The sequence below is a fragment of the Thermobia domestica genome, chromosome 4, assembly GCF_964235325.1.
Source record: "Thermobia domestica chromosome 4, izTheDome1.hap1.1, whole genome shotgun sequence".
In the NCBI taxonomy this organism is placed as follows: Eukaryota; Metazoa; Arthropoda; class Insecta; order Zygentoma; family Lepismatidae; genus Thermobia; species Thermobia domestica.
Window position 1 is genome coordinate 321756399 of NC_137457.1, and position 23506 is coordinate 321779904.

General features: G+C 36.0%; 1 protein-coding gene across 2 annotated transcripts; it reads right to left on the reverse strand.

Annotated features, from left to right (window-relative positions):
* Window positions 1-1789: 1789 nt before the first annotated feature.
* Window positions 1790-21327, reverse strand: LOC145684383 (uncharacterized). Of its 2 annotated transcripts, XM_081756632.1 has the most exons (3): window positions 21180-21327; window positions 9460-10838; window positions 1790-2002 (listed from the first exon to the last, which is right to left on the reverse strand). In XM_081756632.1, exons 1-3 carry the CDS (start codon window positions 21284-21286, stop codon window positions 1920-1922), a joined length of 1569 nt encoding a protein of 522 aa, XP_081612758.1. In that variant the 5' UTR covers window positions 21287-21327; the 3' UTR covers window positions 1790-1919. The 2 variants fall into 2 exon arrangements, with proteins under 2 accessions (XP_081612758.1, XP_081612757.1); XM_081756631.1 differs by lacking the exon at window positions 1790-2002 and having other exon boundaries at window positions 5917-10838; window positions 21180-21326.
* Between the last annotated feature and the right edge of the window lie 2179 nt (window positions 21328-23506).

Consider the following 23506-nt stretch of genomic DNA (forward strand, 5'->3'; position numbering starts at 1 on the left):
CTTTATAAATTCAATCATTTGTTCAAAAGTGGGTAAGGAAATGAGTCAATGACATTTTTATGATGTAAGTCTTGAAATATAATCCAAGCATACATAATTGACCTTGCGAGAAGTTTAGAGAATACATGCTTTTACCATTTCGTTGGTTTCTTATCAAGAGCATAGTCTAATTTCTGGTCGGATAGACCCACACTTCCCGTAATCTTATTATACTTAGCAATGGCTTAAGGGCAAGGGAGATAATGTTTGTTTCCATCTTTCAGCGTATGTTGAGGAACAAATATTTCCAATAAACACCGAGTTTTACAAAACCAAGCAAAAAAGAAACACACAAAGTGTGAAGGATTTTTCGTTGTTCACGAAAACCGTCAACAGTGGTAGACCTTCAACCTTAAATTTTGTACAAATGCTCTTTTTGAGCCCCGAGCTGATAACATAGGCTAGAGCTTGAAACATGCTTCAAACTTTAGAAGGTGTACTGAAGTATAGATTTGGAGTAAATGTTCTCATTCAAACCTAACTTGAGGGTACAATGGAGTTTTACTACATGCGATTAAGAGAGAAAATGGTTTTGGTCTATCCTGTGCTGTTTAATATATCTTCGGAACTTTAGCATGTAGGTAATTGACACTTGTTCCAACTTTAGAGTTAGATCTTGACAAAATTTTCTGAAATTTAACAACTAAGAGAATGAAATAGAGGTTAAAAGCTTTCTTATTCTAGAAAGTTGGAATGTTTTAAAGATATTTCCCAATTTAATAAGCAGAGTATGGGACAAAATAATTTTTCTGCGAGTGACATTAGGTTGATATAAAGGTTCTCCATTGTCCCTACCAATTTCTAGTTGAAATACTTAGCATACAGTCACTAAATATGTATAATATACAGGGTGGGCCAAAAGTCACGAAGAGATTGTAACTCTGAATAACTTTTTTAATCATTAATTTCTATTGGTATTTCACAGATTTGGAGACCAAGAAAAGGTGATTGTTTGCACTTTTGTGGGGAATATAATCTCAGATAGTTGTTCACCCTTATGAGCATCACAGATATGGGCTCTGTGTAGCACATGATTCATGACAGGGCTCAATACTTCTAGTCTGAGTGCCAGCATTGCTACAAATATTGCACTTTAGGTGCTGTATTGTTTCTGGTTTGTTCATTAACAGTTTGTACTTCAGATAGACATAAGCAATATTCGTGAAGAAATACGGGCACCAGGACCACAAATGTTGACCGCAGTCATGAATCATGTACTACACAGGACCCATTTTTCTGAAGCCCAAAATGGTGAACACCTGTTTGAAATTATATTCCACATAACAGTGTAAACGATCTCTCATCCTTGGCATTTAAGTGTATGGAATATCAATAGAAACTAATTATTAAAAACGTTCACAGTTCCAATCCTTTCGTGATTATTGTAACATACTTTACTTTGATGTATAGAATGTTAATACTTATAAGAGTTCGATTTAACTAAAATTTGAGATAGAAAGAAGAGAATTTAATGTTGATATTGGGAAAAATGATTTTGGAAGATATGAAATTTGAATAACAAGCTCAACGGAAGAAGGGAACATTTTCCAATTTCGGGTGCACGATAGTGACTTGGAGATTTTCTTTAAATAGTTAGATATAAGTTGTATAAAGTACGTTAACCAAATTTGGAAGTAGGTAAACATTATATCTATAAGGTATAAAGTTCGTAGTATAGTAGTTGGAAATATTAAATATATTACAACTTCAGCAGAATATTCACTTATAATAAGATTTGAAACTACTTAATACAATTTATTTACCATTTTTGATACAAACATGAATATTTTCCGTTTCTTTAAAGTTTAAGGAGCCATAACTAAAGTAGGACTCTAGTTGTTTAATTATTTGTTTCATGGAAAGAGGAATTTACACCAGATTTAGGAGTTCCTGATGAACTTTGAGGTACAGAACCCACAAACTTGATTAAGATTGCGACGTATGTAATAACAGAAGCTGACATCTATAAAGAAAAGGAGATATATTAGAAAAGCATATTATAATAAAGGAACGTTTACGACATATTCTCATAAAGGAAAAAGTAATCACCTACAATTTTCGTAATCAACTACGAATCAATGCATTAATTGAATAGAACTTATGGTAACTAATACAAAATACCAAACAGGTATTTTGTTCTCTAGTACTTACTTATTTTTAAAAGGACATACATGAAACGGATACACACTCTTCACTCCAGTCAGCAAGTTGTTCCATCAGTTTTCATCTCACCAACATTAAAGCATTGCTGGAAAAAGGATTCGAAATGTTCTAAGTTCCCCTCACAGAATAAGGTACATGTCTCTGGCGTCATTGTTCTGTGTCCTTATATTCCATCAGGTTCATTATTATATATATGCAGTGTTCGGAACAACATAGTGGTATACCATATTTCAATAGTTTGGAGATAAATTAGGAATACGTTTTCAGAAATTCCATAAATAACAGTATCAATTTCTTCTTGGAAATTTCTGTTATAAAGGGAATTCCCACATTTTTTCTACCAACAAATTTGAAATTTTAAAGACTTTAAACATGTGAGATCTGTTCATAAAAGACCGAATCCTTTGCTATAAAAATCTGTAATGCATTTTTACAATATTTTAAGCGCTTCCCCTTGAAGCACTACCTCCTAATAGCAATACCTTAGTTCTCAATGTTTCTTCCATTTTGGAGAAGCTTCCTGGAACACTTTCATGGAGCGGAGGTCTCTTGTCGCATTGTTCTGAATTTCCTCTATGGTTTCAACCGGCGTTCGTTCGAATTGGTTTTAAGTTTGGGAAATAGCAAACTGTATACTGGGGCTTGGTCAGGAGAATAGGATGGATAGGGCACAACAGAAATCTGGTGTTTCGTGAAAACTGCGGATGACGAGGGGATAAGAGCTGGCATATTATCATGGTGCACTATCCAAATCAATGTCTCATAATGCTTCGCTGCTATACAGGACGATACATTCAAATCCAATCGAATCTAATGGAAACTTCCATTCTAAGACCACACTTATAAAGTTTGACTTAAGTAAGCCCCTTATTTTAGTGAAATGTTTTTAGGTTTTATGGTTTACAAAAAAAAAAAAACATCACGCGAATATTCAATTATTCACCAACTTTGTAGAATTTATAATTATTGCTTGATTTAAATTTTCTACATCACTTCCATTCCAGGAAATAAGAATTCCCATCCACACTATTTCGAGCTACACTTTGAATACTGCGATACACACATTACAAGAAGTTATAAGAATTGAAATTTTCGACCAATGCAGGAATCCATATTAGGCCTATAGAAAAATAACGGAAACATATAGTTCCAACGAAAGTTTCACTAACTATTCTAAATATTTTTGTTTCGTTCACAACCAATAAGGCAATCGATACGATAAAGGCTGTAACCTTTAGCTGGAAAGCAGAAGTACAATATTTTCTCAGCATAACAATTTTCATTAACTCATAACAGTTAAACAGTTCTCAATTTAAAATAAAAGCAAGTCTAACTACCCCATCAGGAAGTCACGGTCGTCAAGACAGATTGCTGCCGTCGACGGCGGCAGGCCGCCGGCACCCGCCCGCGGCGGCACGACGATCTGCCTGTTCAAATTTGACGATCTTTTGTCGAAGCGGCAAGCGGTCGAAAATCTTAAAAAAAATACCCTTTACCGACTGTTGCCGATCGTCAGAATTGGCAAAATTATCGGAAAGGCCTCTTTCCGACCCCTTATGCCGGTCTCTTTTCGACGGCGGCGCCGGCGCATTTACTGATCCTGTACGGCTGTTTGCCGACTGCTCGGCAAGGCCTCTTTTCGACGGCGGCGCCGGCGTATTTAATGCTCCTTTCTGGCTGTTTGCCGACTGCTCGAAAAGGTTACTTTCCAGCGGCGTCGTCGGCGTATTTTATGCACCTTTCCGGCCGTTTGCCGACTGCTCGAAAGGACCTCTTTTCAATGTCGGCTTCCCGATTCTCCAACAGGCGGCATCCTACCTTTTGCCGCCGTTGAAAATTGGTCCTTTGCCGACTTGAAACCAACCTTTCTGGAAGGCAAAATTTTCATCATCTTTTACATTAGTCTTGCCCAACTCTTCCCCCATGCTTCAACAAGGAGCACCCTTGCAAGTTCTTGAAGTATAATTCTTGCATTTTTTATGTGTGTCCTAGTATAAAATTTCTTACTTTTTGCTTTTTTGCATCACTCTAATCCATAAAAGAAGAAATTGAATGTGATATACAAGTATTATATACTTTTAGAATTAACAATTGTGCCCTTGCCGAGAAATCATAGCACGGATTGACACTTAGGCAAAACTACTGTAAAAGTTTGTGAAACTTTTGCCTTCTGAATGGTTGATTTCCAGTCGGCAAAGGGCCACTTTTCGATGGCGGCAATAGGTCAGATGCCGCCTGTGGGAGAATCGGGAAGCTGACATCTAAAAGAAAATGAAATGAAATGAAATTTTGAGTTTTACGTCCCACGGTTATGCCGGTTAGGCTAAAGGAGACGGTGATAACGAGTAATGAATGAAATGATGGAATGAAGAAAGTGGGAGGAAACGGGAGAACCACAAAGTTCACTTGGCGGGAGCAGGGTTTCAACCCGAGACCCCTAGCACCAGAGGTGAACGCTCTACCACTGAGCCACCGCGGCCCCTGACATCTAAAAGAGTTCCTTTCGAGCACTCGGCAAACATTAAGAGTAGCGCATAAAATGCACCGCTGCAGGAAAGTAACCTTTTCGAGCAGTCGGCAAACAGCAGAAAAAGTGCGTAGCAATGCAATGAAAATCATGGCGGATTCCCACTAGTAATGTTGCACTCGGTACATTTCTAAAATTCTCAAGACGATTTAAATGCCATATAGATGGAAAGTATCTCGGAATGACTTACAATGCTTGAAAGCGACATAAAATTAACAAGTGAACAGCTAATAATGCCCGTTAAGAATAATTCAATGAACGCGTCTGTGGGCCTAATATGAAAAACTTTTAACAGTCAGTACATTTTCCCCCTGAAAGCACATTTTTCACTATCAGGAACACTAGGAACAACACTGTCCAAATGCATTCAAAATTTGTTCGTTGCAAACGCTTTCTTCGGGGAAATAAAAAAGCCTCAGCAATCCGTCGCAATACGGACTTTTCAGGCTGTCGTTTTGCCATCAACTATTTTAAAAAGGATTTTAAACGTCAATGATTTTCTAAATTTTTTAAACTACAAGGGTCTCACTCCCTCTGGAAAATGACATTTAAATAATAATGAATGAAGTAAAAATTATAAATAAGAATATTGCAATAAAATGTGTATGGTGGCGGAGAGATAAAAACCGGGCTTACCAGTCACCGCGCTGACGTTCTTCCCCTGGAGTACGGATTTCTGCTTGGAAATAACGTTTTTTTGATTGTATTATAGGGGCGCAGACTGTATACCGCCTTGCTTTATTAAGTATTTCTGCCATAATAAAAGGTTTTGGAACACTTTCTCACTCTATTATGTAACAACTATTTACGAAAGGTTAAAATCAAGTTATCACCTCTAGCAGTAAGCCAGAGCTCTTAATCTAAAAATGATACAAAATAACCTAACCTAACTTTAGGGAATTATTTCTGTATCGCAGGACCAATTTGAAAATCGAAAAAAAAAAATGTAGGGCCCTACCAAAACGTACTCCAATCGGTTATAATTGTTTTTTACTTTTAAGAATTTCATACTCTGGAATGGGTTTTGTTTATATATAAAATCAGAAAGTTTCGTCTTTTTTGGGAGGTCGATTGCCCCGATCGCCCCTGGTGTTAGTTGGCCACTAAAAAGCACGAATTCCATATGACAGTCAGAACAGCGCGATGCTGGTGGGCCCACGCGGTAGCGCGGGGGTGTCTGAAGGGACGGTGGGTATACGCGTAAGCGAGGGTAGTGAAAACATATGGGCTTCGGTAATGATACATATTTCAATACCACTTGTTATGGTTTCATATAAGTAACGTTTCAGGTGTAAAGAAAATACAGCTTTAGTACGCTGTGCAGAAATACATTGCCGTTGAGTTAGAAGTCACTTACCTTCAAAACTAAGTCTTGTAAACTTTTGCAATTTCAAGAAGAAAATCGTGTTTTACAGTTTCTTAACTGTCACTCGTTTTTTAAAAATAAAAAATTAAGTTTTACGTCCTACGTTTATGCCGGTTAGGTTACAGGAGACGGTGATGATGAGAAATGAATGAAATAGTGGAATGAAGAAAGTGGGAGGAAACGGGAAAACCCCGAGAAAACCCACGAGCACAGTTTCTGCACCACAAAGTCCACACGGCGCAAGGTGGGATCGAACCAGGAACCTCAAACCGGAAGTGAACGCTCTACCACTGAGCCACCGGGCCCCCTATTTTTAATAGTTCTATATAACTCACAATGATATTTCATGCCCTTGACATATACGCACCATTTCCACTCTGCCTTTTGCGCCAATATATCGTAGCAAGTGTACCTCTCCGCTCAAAAGTCTATCCGCCTCCACCTACAGTGAAGCTTACATCGAAAACAACCTATTTATTTTTTACTATTCCCATTACCTGACTTTCACTCATTCTTCCTGACAAACATACAAATTCTCCAATTGACCCGGTAAATTGACCACAAGCACCAGAGGTGAACGCTCGAACTCAGAGCCACCGCGGCCCCTACGATTGTAATTGTGTTCTTGATATACATTCAGGTGTCCGTGAAGTTAAGCAGAAATGTAAGAAATAGAATCGAAGTTAATAAACATGTTGGGCTAGGTAGTACCTTTTAAACCACTTTCTTTGATATCCCCCCAAATTTTACATGCCAGAGACGCCAGTGCGCGGGAACATACTATAACCAAATCTTTTTCATGTGCAGCAACAATTAACATATGTGAAACAATATATAACCTTTATGACAATTTGAAATGTACATGGATAATTTAAATTAACTCACCACATGTATATAGCTCTTCCACTTCATACTCAGGCCACGATTCCCCAGGTTACACATGGAATACTATTAGCCGGTTAATATATAGTTTATTCGTTGTCTTTTTCATAAGGGGCAGCTACACATCATGTTTTCGTCATATCTGCTTAACCAGCAACTTGGTACAGTTGTCAATGAATGAAGATTTCTGCACACAAAAACCCTTTCTCACTTATAAACTCACCTTCACTTGACTATAAGAATCAACAAACTTTGTTTGAAGCAGGCCAACCACACTGCATCACTATGTGACAAATGAAGAACACGAACCGTACAGGAAGCGCGACCAGACGATGCTTTCTTCAATCAGGCTTTTCAGCGCCAAAGGTGGCTCGGCGCCTGTCCGAGCATCTTTGCCAAGGTCGGTCCGTCCGCTGTTTGCCTACCTTCTTTCGGCTCCTTTAATTGTCGGCATGCCGCCAGCGTTTCGGCGTCTTTCCGACAACATTTGTCCCGGTCGGTCCGTCTACTGTTTGCCGTCTTCTTCCAAAATGTTTGTCAAGGATCCTCTCGTAGTTGTAATTTTATTTTAAATATGTACTTCTCATACACCCTTTACGTGCAGTCTCTTTACTACATTTACTTTTTTATGATCGGCACGCCGTCAGAGTTTCGACGTCTTCCCAACTATCATTTGTCGAGGTCGTTCCGTCCACTGTATGCCGAGTACGTTTCCACATGACTATTTAATGGAATTAGTGTCCACCCAGAAGAAAAACCTCTGGACAGTTTCAATTTTTACTTCATCATTAAAGATGAAGGCTCTATTCATTTTCCAAAATTCGACTCGTTGCCGCTGGTACGCGATATTGAAACTTTCGCCGACGTCGTTTTTCAAGAAATTGCCGGTTGTGTCTTTTGGCAGTCGTCGTCCGACTGTTTCGAGAAAGCTTTATACGAGAAAAATATAAGCCCTAATTCGTATTTTAAAGCAACAAATTACCTTCTACCTCTGTTTTCTTTTGGTGAACGACTCTGTTTTTGCTTGTCGTGTTCGAAAATTGCGCGGAAGAACGCCAGTCTCAGCGACGGCAATCCGATCGCGGCAACTGGTCGGCATGGACAAATTGTTCGGCTGTAGGTGGTAGGATCCTGATGGGGTAGCTTCACATATAATTTGAATTGCTGAATCAACAAATATACCTCAAACAAGCAAGCAATTCCCATGCGTAGCTTAACCCGCCTTCACTGGCTTACGCTCGCTCTGCAATGCTGTCTGAACTTAATGTTGCTAACATAATTTAACGTATGAAACCATAAAACAACCGCATGGGAATAGAATATCGCAAAAAAAAGTAGCTGCAAAATCTGGCCCCGCAAAGCTAAACAATAGCCAAAAGTAACAAAGTGTTAATTTACAAATGATGAAAAGGATCCATTTTGTAAAAGAATCTAGAATTATGCAAAAATAGAGATGAACTGCTATTAATAAACCCTGAACCACCGTTTGTAATAGACGTCGGTCTGTCTCCCCTCTCTGACTCGAATTTCTGAAAGGTACTCGGACTTCTTTTACATGTGAATTAACGCATGAAATTTCGAGAAATGGGCAGGAAGAAAGGTCGCGTGTTGCAAAGTTACATGCAAAATTATGAAGATAGGAAAGTATCTTGCAAATATTGTGAACATACATATTTATGTTCAAATGTTGACAAAATGGTGGGACATGAGTCATCTGGCAGTTACCCAACCTAATTTGTTTATAATATTTAAAAATTTAATATGTTTATGATATCAGTATTAGATTCAAGTTTAGAAAATCCACTTACATATAAATTTAAACTGTTTAGTGGTATAAAAGTATGTGGACTTACTATACCATTTTTGAAACAGATTGACTTTTATAGGACATTAAAAATAAATATTCATTTATGCGTACTCTGTAAATATAATAAAATATTAATAAAATAACATCGTTCAGAATATACATTTTAAAGACTCCTCTAGGGACAAAAGTAATATTTATACTGTGATATAAAAACTAATTTAACTTTGAAATTATAATATAGTAATAGAATGCAATTTTCTTTGTGATTGTACATAAATTCCCGGAAAATTCCCAGGGAAAATTCCCGAAAAATACCTTCCCGGGAATTTACCCATCACTAGGCTATCTTAATTACATTGTAATGTAAATTATTTACCATAAATTTCAAAACATATATATGTTCGTGGAAAATCTTTAAGTGAATCATTGAAAAAAGCGGCTAATCACATTCCTCTCTAATATATCATTTTTCACCTGTGTGAATTAACATATGGTTTTTAAGATATCCTAAATGTTTAAAGGATTTGGAACACTCACTACAAATATATTCTCTCGTAACTCTATGAGTTGCAATGTGGCGAATCAACTTTGATATTTGGCGAAACGATTTACTACAAATATTACAAGAATGTGGTCTGAAATTCTTATGAGTCATTAAATGCAATTCCAACCTACCCTTGAAAAGAAATGCTTTTCCACATATTTCACAAATAAAACACTTTACACATGTATGATTCAACATGTGAGTTCTAAGTGTTTCTCTACTTTTTAATAATTTTCCACATTCTTTACAGGAATAGTTCTTCTCATTGTTATGACTTAATACATGATACTTTAAACCTTGCAACTGACGGAATGATCTACTGCATATTTCACAAGAATACGGTTTTATGTTCTTGTGTATCAGTAAATGCGATTGGAGGTTTGACTTAGTAAGAAATGCTTTTCCACATTCTTTACATGAGTAACGGGGTTCACCTGAATGAATTAGTAAGTGGTGTTTTAACTGATGGTGTAAAATAAATGAAGCTTCGCACTCCGTGCAGGGATAGGGTTTTACTTCCAAATGAGTCTTTAGATGAGAATTCAAGGACTTTTGTCGAATGAATGATTTACCACATTTATCGCATACATACGAACAATGATTACCATGACTTTTCGTATATAAAATATGTCGCCTTAGTAGCTTCTTATCAGTAAATACTTTCCCACAAATATCGCAATAATACTTGGCGACTTCTGCGTCTTCTAGTGTATTTCTGTGCTTTAAAATATGTTTCTGCAAACTAAACAGGTCCACAAATCTCTTTTTGCATTCCGCACAACGATATAATTTAACATTCAAATGAGATAATCGATGATCTTTTAACGTCCACTTCGTACTGAAGCTTTTTCCACATTGCTTACAACAATACGGATGTTTTTCTGCGTGTGTAGATAGTATGTGAGCTTTTAGATTGTATTTGGACTTATACGACTTTTCACACATCTCACAAGAATACGGGTACACATTTTCGTGTGATAATATATGTTCCTTTAGTGACCATTTGGTTTTAAATGTCTTTGAACATCTCTCGCACGAATACGGTCTGTCACTTGAATGTACTACTAAATGACATAGTAACACAGCCTTTGATTTATATGATTTTCCACATTCCTTACAAGAATACAACCTCAAGGTGTTATGTGTCATTAAATGTTGCTTTAAGTAAAGATTAGTTGTAAATGACTTAGAACATTTCTCACAAGAATACAGTCTTTGAGCTGAATGTAATATTAAATGCCTTTTCAAACATATTTTTAATTTAAATAATTTTCCGCATTTTTCACAAGAAAACGGTTTTCCATAAACATGTGTTACCATATGGGATCCTAAATTTTTTTTTGAATTAAACACCTTATTACATTTGTCACACACAAATGATATGATATTCTTCCTAGTTAATTCGTTTTGTATACCGCTGTCTTCAATTGATCCCTCAACATTTTGTTGGTTGTTAGAAACATTCACAACTGTACTCATAATCGTTCGTACTTCTTTTTCTGAAGTATTCCTAAAATAAAGAAAAAGTACAAGTTATCTAAATAATATATATATATATATATATATATATATATATATATGTGTGTGTGTTTAAATAGTTTTATATTATCATAAAATCTTACTGACCTTTACACAGTTTAATACCTGAAACCATCCCAGAGTTTGAAAAAAAAAAAAAAACGTATGTAGACCTATAGTACTGGAAACGACGTAGTTGTGGAAATTTTTGAGTTTCGTCTACAACATTTGGAACAACAAGATTTTAGTAGCTTTAAATACAAGTAGTTATCGCAAATATATAATAATAAGACGACTTACTAATTTAACAATGTTCATGACATCTGCAAAATGATTTGAGATACGAAACTACTGTACACGGCATTATGCTTCCTAGATTCCTTGCCAGCCATCTGTGTGATAGGATGTGAAAATTTCTGAGCATTTTTCGAAATAAAAATCTGGGAAAAGAGAAGTTCTAAATTCCTTGAAACTGATTTTAAGCCCACGAAGTAGAAACGATTTGGAAGGATTGGAAAAATATGCTATATTCCACAAAGGAGAAAGGAATATTTTTTATATTTAATCTTCACATTCAAATAGACGCTGACTATCATAATGGGAATGAGACTAAATCGTTTAAAATGAATTTTTGGACATGTTTACAACTGGGCAGGGTATGAAATTCTGTAATGTCACTTTTATTGAAATGAAAATCTTGAATGGAGGGCAATAGGGTAAGAAATGTATACCAAAAATGCATAACGATGGCGAAGTTAACAGGAAGAACTTGTAATATAACTACGTTATTAAACGTAAGTAAACATTCCAAGCATTTAAAACGATCCGCTTCTATGGCCGGAGGAGAATGAGTCAGTTCAATAATACTTCCTCGAATATAAATATGATATTGATTTGCTATGTATCGTAATTATGGGAAAATACTTTAATCTTGCGAAATGTGTATCGATGCATAGTTAACATGAGGATAAATTTGTCTTATAGTTTCATTTAGATTTAAATATACAGCGTAAAAAGATCAAATACACCTTTAAAATACTTCCTGTAAATGTATTCTTCCCTTGCGAACAACGAGCATTTTAAAATTGATATTTGTTGAAGACTACAACTTATATAGAAAGAGAGACTAAATTTTGTTTATTCAATTTAATGTGCTGAAAAAAACATTATATAAACTTGATATATCTTGTGATACTTTACACTCATGCGTGCGTATTCTTTGTTAATGTTAGATTATTTGGAAACTCGCATATGTATTTGGTGCGAAATCTTTGTGAAAAGAAACTTTTCTGGCGGTAGAACGAAAAGTACAGAATATAAGTTTTATTTTACAAAATTGTAGTTAAAAATTGATGAAGGTTTTGAGTTGCATTAGGGAGTTTTATAACAAGATATTCTACCAGGTAACTGGCAAATATATAAACGAAGAAATAAATGTATAGTTCGAACGTTCTTGTCAGAGTAAACAAATCTTTTGTTATACAATTTCAAGTTTGTTATATTTATCAGTTAGTGTGTTTAATTCTTATATGTATGCTTTAGAGTTGAACCGTTTTATTTGATGTCTTATTTTCTTTCTTCATATTTTTTTCTTTTTTGCTTCTACTTCTCTCCTTCTCCTTGATAGTATGCGATTTAATGCATTTTATAAATATTATTGACAGGTGATTTTCGTTGGGATGTTTCAATGCCAATAGACCACAATACATTACTACAAAGAAGCGAATTATATTAAAACAGATTTCAGTTGATTACAAAGTGTTTGAAAGAAATGTTCCACTACTTTTGTTTGAAAGCGATGTTCCGTAATTTAAGAAATGCCTGGCTATAGACTATGCATAAAGTTGTTTTTATCTCTAGGCAATCATGGCGTATCGTTTACTAGTTAACTTTCTTCAAGACATATATGAGTCGCAGCTCTGCATTTTCTTAACTGAAGGACAATAATGTTAAACCTCTTGTTTTCTATATATGACAACCCTAGCGTAACAAAGATATTCCACTTTCCATCTACATTAATATTGAATTCTCCCACAAACTAACGTCTGAAGTCTGCTCAGTATGATGACCATGATTAAATTTCTAAGGTTACTTTGTTTACAGATTGTTTTCTTTAGGAAACCGTTTACGAAGTATTTTTTTTCAAAAAGTTCAAATTAATTATCCTTTTTACTTTCTGCATCTGTAAAACTTTTACGTATGACAGTCAAATATTGTCAATTCACCGCTAGGCAAAAATCTCTCCTGCTTACTCCATAACAACACATCTTCGGTAATTCTTTTGCTGGTAGTTCTGCAGTGCTTAGATTTCCTCACAACACCTAAAATGAAGACAGTACACTAGGTCGTTACTTGTCGATATCTGACTTTCCAGTAATCTTTATGTTCCATGTAATCCTTTTCCTATCGTTTAGGATAATACATAACATATATCTCTCCACATGTTCAAACGGATAAATTATACTTAGTGAAATTTTACACTTTAGACACAAAAGGATTTGAATTTTCAAAATAAAACTCTGGCTTTCGTATTGGATTCTCGCCTTATTTAATGCGACTATTAACTGCTTCTTTAATGTCACCATTCATGAGTTTTATAAGAGAGATTTAGGTATACATTTTTTCTAATTACATCGTCTTTTCCAACTCTGTTTTTCACATCAGTTCCAGAATACCTTGCAAACATTCTTGAACATTCTTTTATATTTTCCATATTTATTTTCAACCGAATCTCTTATTTTCTTTAAATTAAGGTTTTATATTATATGTGAGTTGATGTTTGAGAAGAGAGATCGCACAAAACGAAGCAAAGATGGTTCGGAATATATACATGAATTCAGGGGAAATGATTAAATGCTCCAAATCTTCCATTATTTTGCAGTGAGAGATTTTTTCTGAAAGAAAGCTCGTTAATGAATTCATACAGCAACGCGAAACACTACAACAACAACAAGTTATATGCAAGGCATCATAAGTCCCATGTAATATGTAGTGACCTCTTATGGCCCACGAAAGAGACCTTCGGGCATACCGAGAAGAACTAACGACGTTGAAAATAAAACATCTTGAAGGGATGGGCTATAAGCTATTATTCGGAAGGTGAGGACACTCTCTCAAAAACCGATTAAAAGTTTTCAAGTTTTCGAAGTCTGTTATTATTACAAAGTTTTTCAGGTTCGGAGAAACACTTATTCAATATAATTTTCTGCTCAATGTGCAGTACTTACGAAAGAAATTTGAAGACAATTATTTTTATAAATATATTACATATTCTTTCCTTTTGTCTCTAACTAGGAACTTTAGTCATGCTCTAGTTGAGACAGGTTAATTTTCTATGTCTCTCAAAGGAAATACAATTTTGCCGATGTACAGAGGAAGTTTGTCTCTGTAACATATAGGTAGTTTCGCATCGGAAGAGAAAATTTCCCGTTGCTCTGAAGCAATTTGATTCAAAATGGACTTCCTTTTATTTTTGCATAATAATAATATTACACATAAATAACACGAGCATGTAGTAGTAATATTAATAATAAATCCAATTACTACAATATTCACAGAATCAACCGTTAAATAATTCGAACTGCACTAGTGGAAAAAATCGAAAACATTGACTCAAAGACTATGCTACAATGAATACAATGTTGTAGTTTATTAAAAGCAGGTGAACGCTACAGCACTTGCCGAAGAAATTGTGGCTATTATGCTGATCTGCATTTTTACAATGCACAGAGAATGTATGGAAGACGTGAAACACATATTTAAATGCATTTACGAAATCTTGAAATTAAATCTTTGGGTTTTACGTTCCACGAAATGTCAGTTAGGCTAAAGGAGACGATGATGATGAGAAATGAATGAAATGGTAGAATGAAGAAAGCGGGAGGAAACGGGAGAACCCCGAGGAAACCCACGCACAGGGTGCTTGTCCCCCACAAGGTTAACTTGACGCGAGCGGGGATCGAAACAGGGACCCCTCGGAACGCTCAACGAGTGAGCCACCGCGGCCTCCAAATATATTTTGGAAACTTTGCTTGTATAATGGAGAAGTGTCAATTTAGTTAATATAATAAATGTATTCGTATTACATATATTTCATAGCCGAACACAATTTATAATTCTCTTACATTCGTACATAGTTCCTTATTGATGAAACGGTGATTTCAAAAAAAAAAAAAAAAAAAAAAGATGAAGGACAGAACTTCATATATTACGTATGTCGTGCATGCATTAGTCAATGGTTCTCTCATTCTTGTCTCTCTAGATATTGGTTCTCATGTATTATCTACAGGGCTCCAGAATTTCTCACAAACTACATTTTTCTTCTTATTTCTCATGACTGATAACTATAGAGGAATTATAAATTATCGCGTTGGAAAGCGAACTGTCTTGCTTAAACAGCGTAATCATTTCTCTGACATCGCGGTAAGTGGGTTTTGTGGTGAACAATTATCGTATGCATTGTTTTCGTGGAAATCTTCCGTTTCCTCCTCCTTTCTTTATTCCACCATTTTATTCCTTTCTCATCATCACCATCTCCTTGTCACAACTGTCCTACACCATAAAAAGATTGACTATTTATAAATTTTGAGTTCGTTTCTCACCCTGATTTCGTAGTTGTTTTCTTCGGTCAACGAGCTGCCTAAGGATAGAAGATTAATTATCATGATTACCATCTTAGGTTCCTATTCGTTATTATAGTTTACAAAATCTAGTTAGAGATAGGAATCACTTCGTCAATTCACATAGCAACACTATCCATGGTTTTGGATTGGATATTATAACAACGAAACACTGACCAAAGCTTCAAAACACACTGTACTCTAAACTATAATGTGTTACGATTTCAGACATCTAACCTGTCCTTCATCAGATACTCTTTTGTTTCAATTGACATGTGTGACAAATTAAGGTATTTTTTTTTATCATGGAATATTAACTATATATCTTTATTGGCAGCAATAGCAACAACTGAAATCTGACAAACGTATTGCTTAACAAAATAATTTTTTCTAGCTTGTCAATTAGTGATGTGGGTTTCTCTTACTCCTCCTTTTGAGTGAACATTAAATAGTGACCAAGACGAATATTATGTGACCAGAAGGTATACTTCGTACACTTCAGAAACTCAAAGAATTAACTCCAAGTGAGTGCTTTTGAGAGTGAAAATGTACCCAAACATTAATAAAAAATAACTGATTTTTATTTCAGCGCCCTTGCAGCAAAGAGGCTATATGACTGGTGAAGTTGCAGCTAACATGGGATCCGAACCATGAGTTTCTGCCAGAACTCATGTTGAAACCGAACCCGGGTCTCCCACACCAAAAGCGCATCCGCTAAGTGTTTAGCCACAAGGAAGGTCAAATCAATAAAAATGTCCATTATGTTGAATTTGAAAACGTTTTTTGTTCAAAATTATTCTAAATATTACTGATAATGATGAAGCAGTAAATTATATATCATTTAGAAATGTCAGTGAAATGAACTCAAACTCATAAGTATAGGAAGAGATATGCGGATGTGGACAAAACACAAGCATCTTACGTGCAATACGTTGTGAATACAGGTCAATGAGAGCGGATTCCCTTCTGAAGGCCACCTCACGAATTATCAATTAAAATTCCGCTGTTACTGTAGCAAATTGCACAGAATGGTTATTTGCACATATGCGAATCCAAATGTCGGTAGATGAGGATAGTGAAATCTCTTAAAAGAAAAGCCAAGTTCAATCTTACATGCTAAGCCAAATATTGTTTATGCGTCACCCGCAAGTCCATGGAGACTGATAATTGACAAATGCATATATATATATATATATATATATATATATATATATATATATATATATATATATATATATATATATAGGGTGTTTAGAAACAACACCGACAAACATTGGAAAGTGATTCCTGACACACCAAAGTAATACAAAAAGTATAGACCAACCTGATGCACAAATGCTTCGTTTCGGAGCTATAGGCTACCGAGAACATGAAAAAGTGAAATTTATGAACTCAAAACTATGTAATCCACCGGAGTCGGATCAGGACTTTACTAAGGAACTAATATGTTCCCTATCCAAATAACCATGTTTCAGAATCCTGCGTTACTTCCACAACAGTTCTTATAAACGTAGTTTTGTGAGTACTTCAAATTATATCCCCGTAGCCGAACTACCTCTGTAGGAATCGTTGCGTGAGGACTTTAGGATTCTGTAAAGTGGATTTTTGGATAGGGCAAATATTAGTTCCTAAGTGGAGTCTTGATCACACTGTGGTTGTTCCCATACTTTTGGAGCTATAAACCGTTGAATTTCATTATTTCAAGTATCCTAAAGGAAGCATTTGTTTGTCTATAATTTTTGTCTTATCTTGGTATCAGGAATCACCTGTCAAACATTGTCGATGTCATTGTGAAACATTACATATATATATATATACATACATATATATATATATATATATATATATATATATATATATATATATATATATATATATATATATATAATTGTGTTTACGTATACAGTCTCCGATCAAAACGCTACACGCGGAATTTACGCGAACTAAAAATTTATACGTTTTTCATATTTCGTATGTTTTATGGCTACCAGTTCACTTTCTTCAAGCTAGTTTTTCTTTGTTATTTTGAATATGAGGAATAATATTTAAATTGACAACCGTATAAGTTTACTGTAGACAGGTGGTGGCTGAAGTCTGAAGAGTAGAAAAAGCATGGAAAATAATATGACAACCGTATACGATCATCATAAAAGGGTGAATGCCGCATTAAACGTAAATATAAGGGTTCTACAAGGACAACAGGTTATATATATATACACAGAGGGTTGAGTAATTCGTGTGTCAATTTCATTTGTTCACTGTGCAAAAGTGCTAGAAGGTAAAACTGTGCAGTTTGATGTAACTTTAGACGAACGACATAAGTTTTGTTTCGCCATATAAGCATGTCACTTGTACTAAAGATTGAAGGGATGTAGGGTCAAAGGTTAAATTTCGATTTTTTCTTCTTCTTATCTTTTACTGCAATGGTAAATTCTGAAAGTGTCTGAAAGAAACGTAAATCGAAGTGATAACAAAGAAAAAGCTGTTTGGTATGATTCTACGTCGGAAACGGACAAAATATGCGTCAATCAAGTGTCAAGGTCAGAGGTCACTGTCAGATCAAGGTCACAGGTCACCTTGAGAACCCATTTGAATACACTGAAAACAAAGCAATGTCCGTATCAAATCATGTTAAACATCAAAATGAAGTAGCGGAACAAGCAAGAAACACTCATATTAGTATGAGGTCAAAGGTCACAGCAAATACAAGGTCAAAGGTCAACCACATAAATCAATAGTCGTTGGGAAAACAGCAGTTGTTATAATAAAAGGGGATGTTGAAGGACGAAAGAAAACAGCTGAACAACCAAGTCCAACACCTCCGTTTGTCGTACGATAAAGTTGCAAGTGTGATGGACGAGCTACAAGCAGGATGGCACCACGAGGTACCTTGACAATAGTAGGAGTGGCAGCCTCAGCCGCTGATAGAGAACACCATTTGTACATAGTCTTACTGTTAGAGACGCCACTCCTGTTAATATTAATCAGTCAAGTGCATTTGAAGTCGAATAAGGACAAAACACGAGAGAGACATTTTGTGTCTACACTCGAAGTGCATCGGTTTATTAATTGGTTTGGTCGTAACTCTGACAAGCGTGCGTATGCACAATGACTTCTTTATCGGTAGAACAAAGAGGAGATTTATTGGTCTTGGTGGAGTGGCATTGTGGTAAATCTGCTTCAGCTACACGACGAAGAGCTCATGCAGAATTGAACGTTGTCATAAGGAACACCCAGATATATCGTCTCTATAAATAGTTTCGCAGTAACTGTTTCCATACACGCAATAGCTGTATCTATTCTTCAATCCCCTCAAAAGTCTCTGACCCGTCGTAGTCTTGCAGTTGGTCTTTATAAGTCAACGTTAAGTAAACTGTTAAAAAGAATGGAATTAAAACCATAGATCATCTGGGAAATTCAGGAACTGCGAAAAAGACTACGGTGAGCGTGTGTTCTTTTGTAATTGGTTCATTGATAAGTTGAATGAAAACCCCATGTTCTTATTCCAATTACTTGTGACAGATGAAGCAAACTTTTTTGTTAATGGTTCCGTTTCGTCTACTCATGCTCGAAGTTGGGATCGTTCTCAACCACGTGTTCGCAGTGAACGTTCCATTGATCAGACTAGTGTAATTGTGTGGATGGATATCACAGCAACGCGAATAATTGGTCCCTTCTTCTTCGACGCAAATGACGCAAGCATATTATTAGCGGATTTTACGTGAGTTTCTTTTCCCGGAGTTGGATTGTATGAACATGAACGAGAATGATGAAATTTGGTATCAACAAGATGGTGTGCATCGTACGAATGCAACTATGACTGTTCTGAGGGAACGGTCTGGACAGTGTGTGCTCTCTATGGGAAGTGAGGTGCAATGGCCCACAAGAAGTCCCGACTTGTCGCCGTGTGACTTTCTTTGCGTTTTTTTGAAACAAGTGGTGTATAGAAACAGACTCACATCTGTTGAACAACTAAGGCAAGAAATCGAACGTAGTCCTGAGTACATCACTCGTATCATGCTTCAGAAACTGTTCACTAAGCAGCTGATTCACAGAAATACTGTGGGGGATAGCTGATTCACGGTGGCGGACATGTAGAATAAGTGAAATACTGTTTAGCCAAGTAACATTAAATCCTCAAGATGGATCGTTGACGCTCATGCTAAATAAACCCAGTGCATTTCCGAGAGCATAAATAACGCAGTGTTAAGCACACCCACATTATGCTCACGTCTCGTTTAGAAATAAATTTGATATTTGTTGTTCACCTTTGCCCTTGTAATTGCCTGTGACCTTTGACCTCAGCGTAGTGCGGATTGTTTCTAGATTGTTCAGCTGTTTTCTTTCGTCCTTCAACATCCCCTTTTATTATAACAAATTCTGTTTTCTCAGCGACTATCGATTATTGTGGCTGACCTTTGACCTTGTGTTTGCCTGTGACCTTTGATCTCATACTGAGTGTTCCTTGCTTGTTCCGCTGCTTCATTTTGATGTATAACATGATTTAATACAGACATTACGTTGTTCTCAGTGTATTCAAATGGGTTCTCAAGGTGGCCTGTGACCTTGATCTGACCGTGACCCCTGACCTTGACATTTGATTGACGCATATTTTGTCGGCCTGCGACGTAGAATCATACCATATAGCATTTTCTTTGTTATCACTTCGATTTACGTTTTTCATAGTCTCTTTCAGAATTTACCATTGCAGTCCCATAAGGAAAAAATCGAAATTTGACCTTTGACCCTATATCTCTTCAATCTTTAGTACAAATGACATGCTTCTATGGCGAAACAAAACTTATGTCCTTCGTCTAAAGTTACACCAAATTGCACAGCTTTACCTTCTCCACTTTTGCACAGTGAACAAATGAAATTGACACACGAATTAATCAACTCTCTGTATATATATATATATATATATATATATATATATATATATATATATATATATGTGTGTGTGTGTGTTTGTAGTAAAACTGAATTAGAAGCAAGAGTTAACTTGCTGATGGGAACTGCTCCATTTCGTTAAAAGAATTGGATGCATTTTGGGAATATGTCACATTCTGGAACCACTGGTACAAAGGGGTTGTCCTCGAAGTACTTTTAGTTAAAGAAGGGAAAATTTCCTTTGTATGACAAACTAATGTTCTGTAGCCCTTTTACTGAAATATAGAAGATTTTAAGATTCAAGTTTACAAGAAATGAACGGTCGAAAACACAAATTTGCTAAAATGCGGTACAGATTTGTTTGTCAGACATGCTACACCCCCGGTTAATGGATTGTAATAAATGAACAATTATTAGAAAGTAAAGCTCGCTCTTGGTTTCTCCAGTACATGGCATGTAAACCTGATAGGTATCGACACATGTTTTGGCTGGCTCTTGAAAATGAATCCAAATATATCACAAATGAATTTTCATACCTTGGGAAGATCAATAATGCAAGAGATCGGAAAGTTTTAGTTCCTTTGTTTCAGAAAAACTAATAAAATTGTTCATAGTTATGATTAAAATTGGTAATGTTCAAAAACAAATTTAAAATACAAATTACATTAAAATGCTTCCCAAGACGACATTAGTTATACATAATTATTGATTAAAAAGAAAAATAAAGAATAAGTACCTATTCTGTAAATGCAATTTTGATTTTAATATATTTCTTATAGAATAGAATTTTTAGCTTATAGTAAACATAAAAGACCATAACTTACAAAGAGTGAAAAGTGACTTGATTGGAGACCGAGACTCGAACCCGGGATCTCCGGCATACCATGCCGAAGCGAACTCCGCTTCCCAGAACAGCAAAACACTCTCTCATTCCTGCAGTCAGTGCTCTCCATTCAGACCACTGTATGGTTATCACTGTAACCAACCCATTGCTGAACATTTGTCGATCTAATGATTTGATCAACAGCTCCTTCGCCACATTTGGAACTTCTTAAATCAGAAGGGCACAAATATACAGATAATAAATTAAGAGCAATGATCTGAACGAAACGCACTCTCTCATACCGCGTTCCCATATCGGTTAACCTTCGATGTGACTGAAATGAGTGTCCCAATATGGCCTGTTAGTTAGAACTCCATCTTTCATATACAGGGAGTATCAGACCACACGTCCCGGGCATTTTTCTCGACTCATAATGCAAGTAGACATTTCATACAAAAAGTTGAATGAATAAATCGTGTGTGAGCAATCTAAAGGTGATGCTTTTATATCCAATGGCTTAGCGGGAATACCTCCACGTTGGATCAACTCCAAAATTTCAAATGGAAAGTGGTACGTATTTCGATTTTTTAGAAGTATTATTGAAAAAGAAATAACTTTTATAGTAAAAACCTTTTCGTTAAATTCTACGGTTTGCAATCTAAATCTGTTATTTGTTGTTGAGTTGTTACTATCAGACCACCCGTTCCACGTAATTTTCTCGGCTCGTAGTGAATGTACACACTTCAAACAAGGAACAGAATGTCAAGTCGTACGTGAGGAATCAAGTGGTGATGTTTCGTAGCGTAACGGGAATACTTCTACGGGGTTCAACTCCAAAATTTCAAATGCAAAGTGCTATCAATTTTAATTTCTTCGGAAACATAATTCAAAAAGAAACAACGTTTACACGAAAACGTTTTCGTTAATTTTTTCGGTTTGCATCTATGTCTGTTATGTCTTGAATTAAGCTACAGAACAACAGTTTTCGTTGGCAACGATTCCACGAGAACACCAGATAACACATGTTCCAGCAAATAGTACTGTTGAGAACTCTACACCAAATAGAGTCAAACGTTGCGACATATCTCGTCAAAACTCTTTACACCATTGAGTATGAAACGTTACGACATATCTCGTGCACGTATCTAGAAACGAGAATATTATTTCACCACAGTACGTAGTTTAAATTGTGGGGTCGGAACCAATTTAAAACAGGGAAAAACACTCTTTACTTTTAAGTAAAACAACGTAAGAAACAATTTTGGATGTGAAGTCCCAGCAATAAAACATTTTTAAAAAATTAAAATTTCGAAGTTATGAAATCATTGCTATTCTTCCGGGATTCTCAACAGGCTACTTGTATAAACATTTTAACAGAAATCACTTTTCGATACACATTGCATAAATAATTGCTTAAGAATAACACAAATAAACAAATAAATAAATAAAACTGAAGGTGATAAATAAAATAACGTTAACTTCAAGTTCTGAACATTCTGCCAATATATAGTAGGCTCTATATGGACTAGAAAAACCTCACAGTAAATGTTCAAAGTATCGTCCTACACCTGCGATGCACATACGAATTTGTACCCAAACATTGTTGACTGCTGTTAACCTTATCTATGGCAGACACTACAGATCCTCTCTATCATATCCTCCCTTGTAGTAGGACGTTGTTGGTAAATCAGCTCCCAAAAGAGAAGATCGAGCGGAGTCAGGCCCGCAGAACGATCTGGCCAGGAAACCGGGCCTCCTCTTCCGATCTACTTCTTCGGGAATAAATGATCGGCATCTCTCGCAAAATGTTCAGGACAACCGTTTTGTTCAATCAACATTAATTCGCAAGTTGTTAGTAGGACGTCTTCCAAGAGATCACAAAGAACATTTGACAAAAAATTTGCGTACCCTACTCCTGTTATAGTACCTTCGAAGAAATGGGGCCAATTATTTGGCCTGAACTATACCACACCAGATATTTAGGCTAAAGATATGTTGATTGACAACTTTGTGTACCCAGTGAGCATTCTCGTTGGACCAGTAGTGAGCGTTGTGTACGTTGACATCGCCATTACTCTTGAAGGTCGCCTCATCCGTCCACAGAATGTTCTGCGGAAACATGGGTTTATAGCGCTCATTCATTGACAAAACTCCAGACGGTTGTGGAAATTTTGTTCTGGGACATCCTGATGCAAATGAACATGGTAAAATCCACCAAACTTTCATGTAGCTCATAGCACCATCTCTGGCTAATCATCTTGTCGAGATTTGGGGATCCATATGGACTGCAGCAAGGATGTCGGAAGACCGTTTATCCTGAACACGGCC

Excerpts from the sequence above, each read along its gene's own strand:
- LOC145684383 (XM_081756631.1), bottom strand. The coding sequence starts at position 21,286 with ATGAGAGAGTGTTTTGCTGTTCTGGGAAGCGGAGTTCGCTTCGGCATG. Across the intron at positions 10,839-21,179 it reads CAAGTCACTTTTCACTCTTT|GAATACTTCAGAAAAAGAAG; the intron begins GTAAGTTATGGT and ends TCTTTATTTTAG.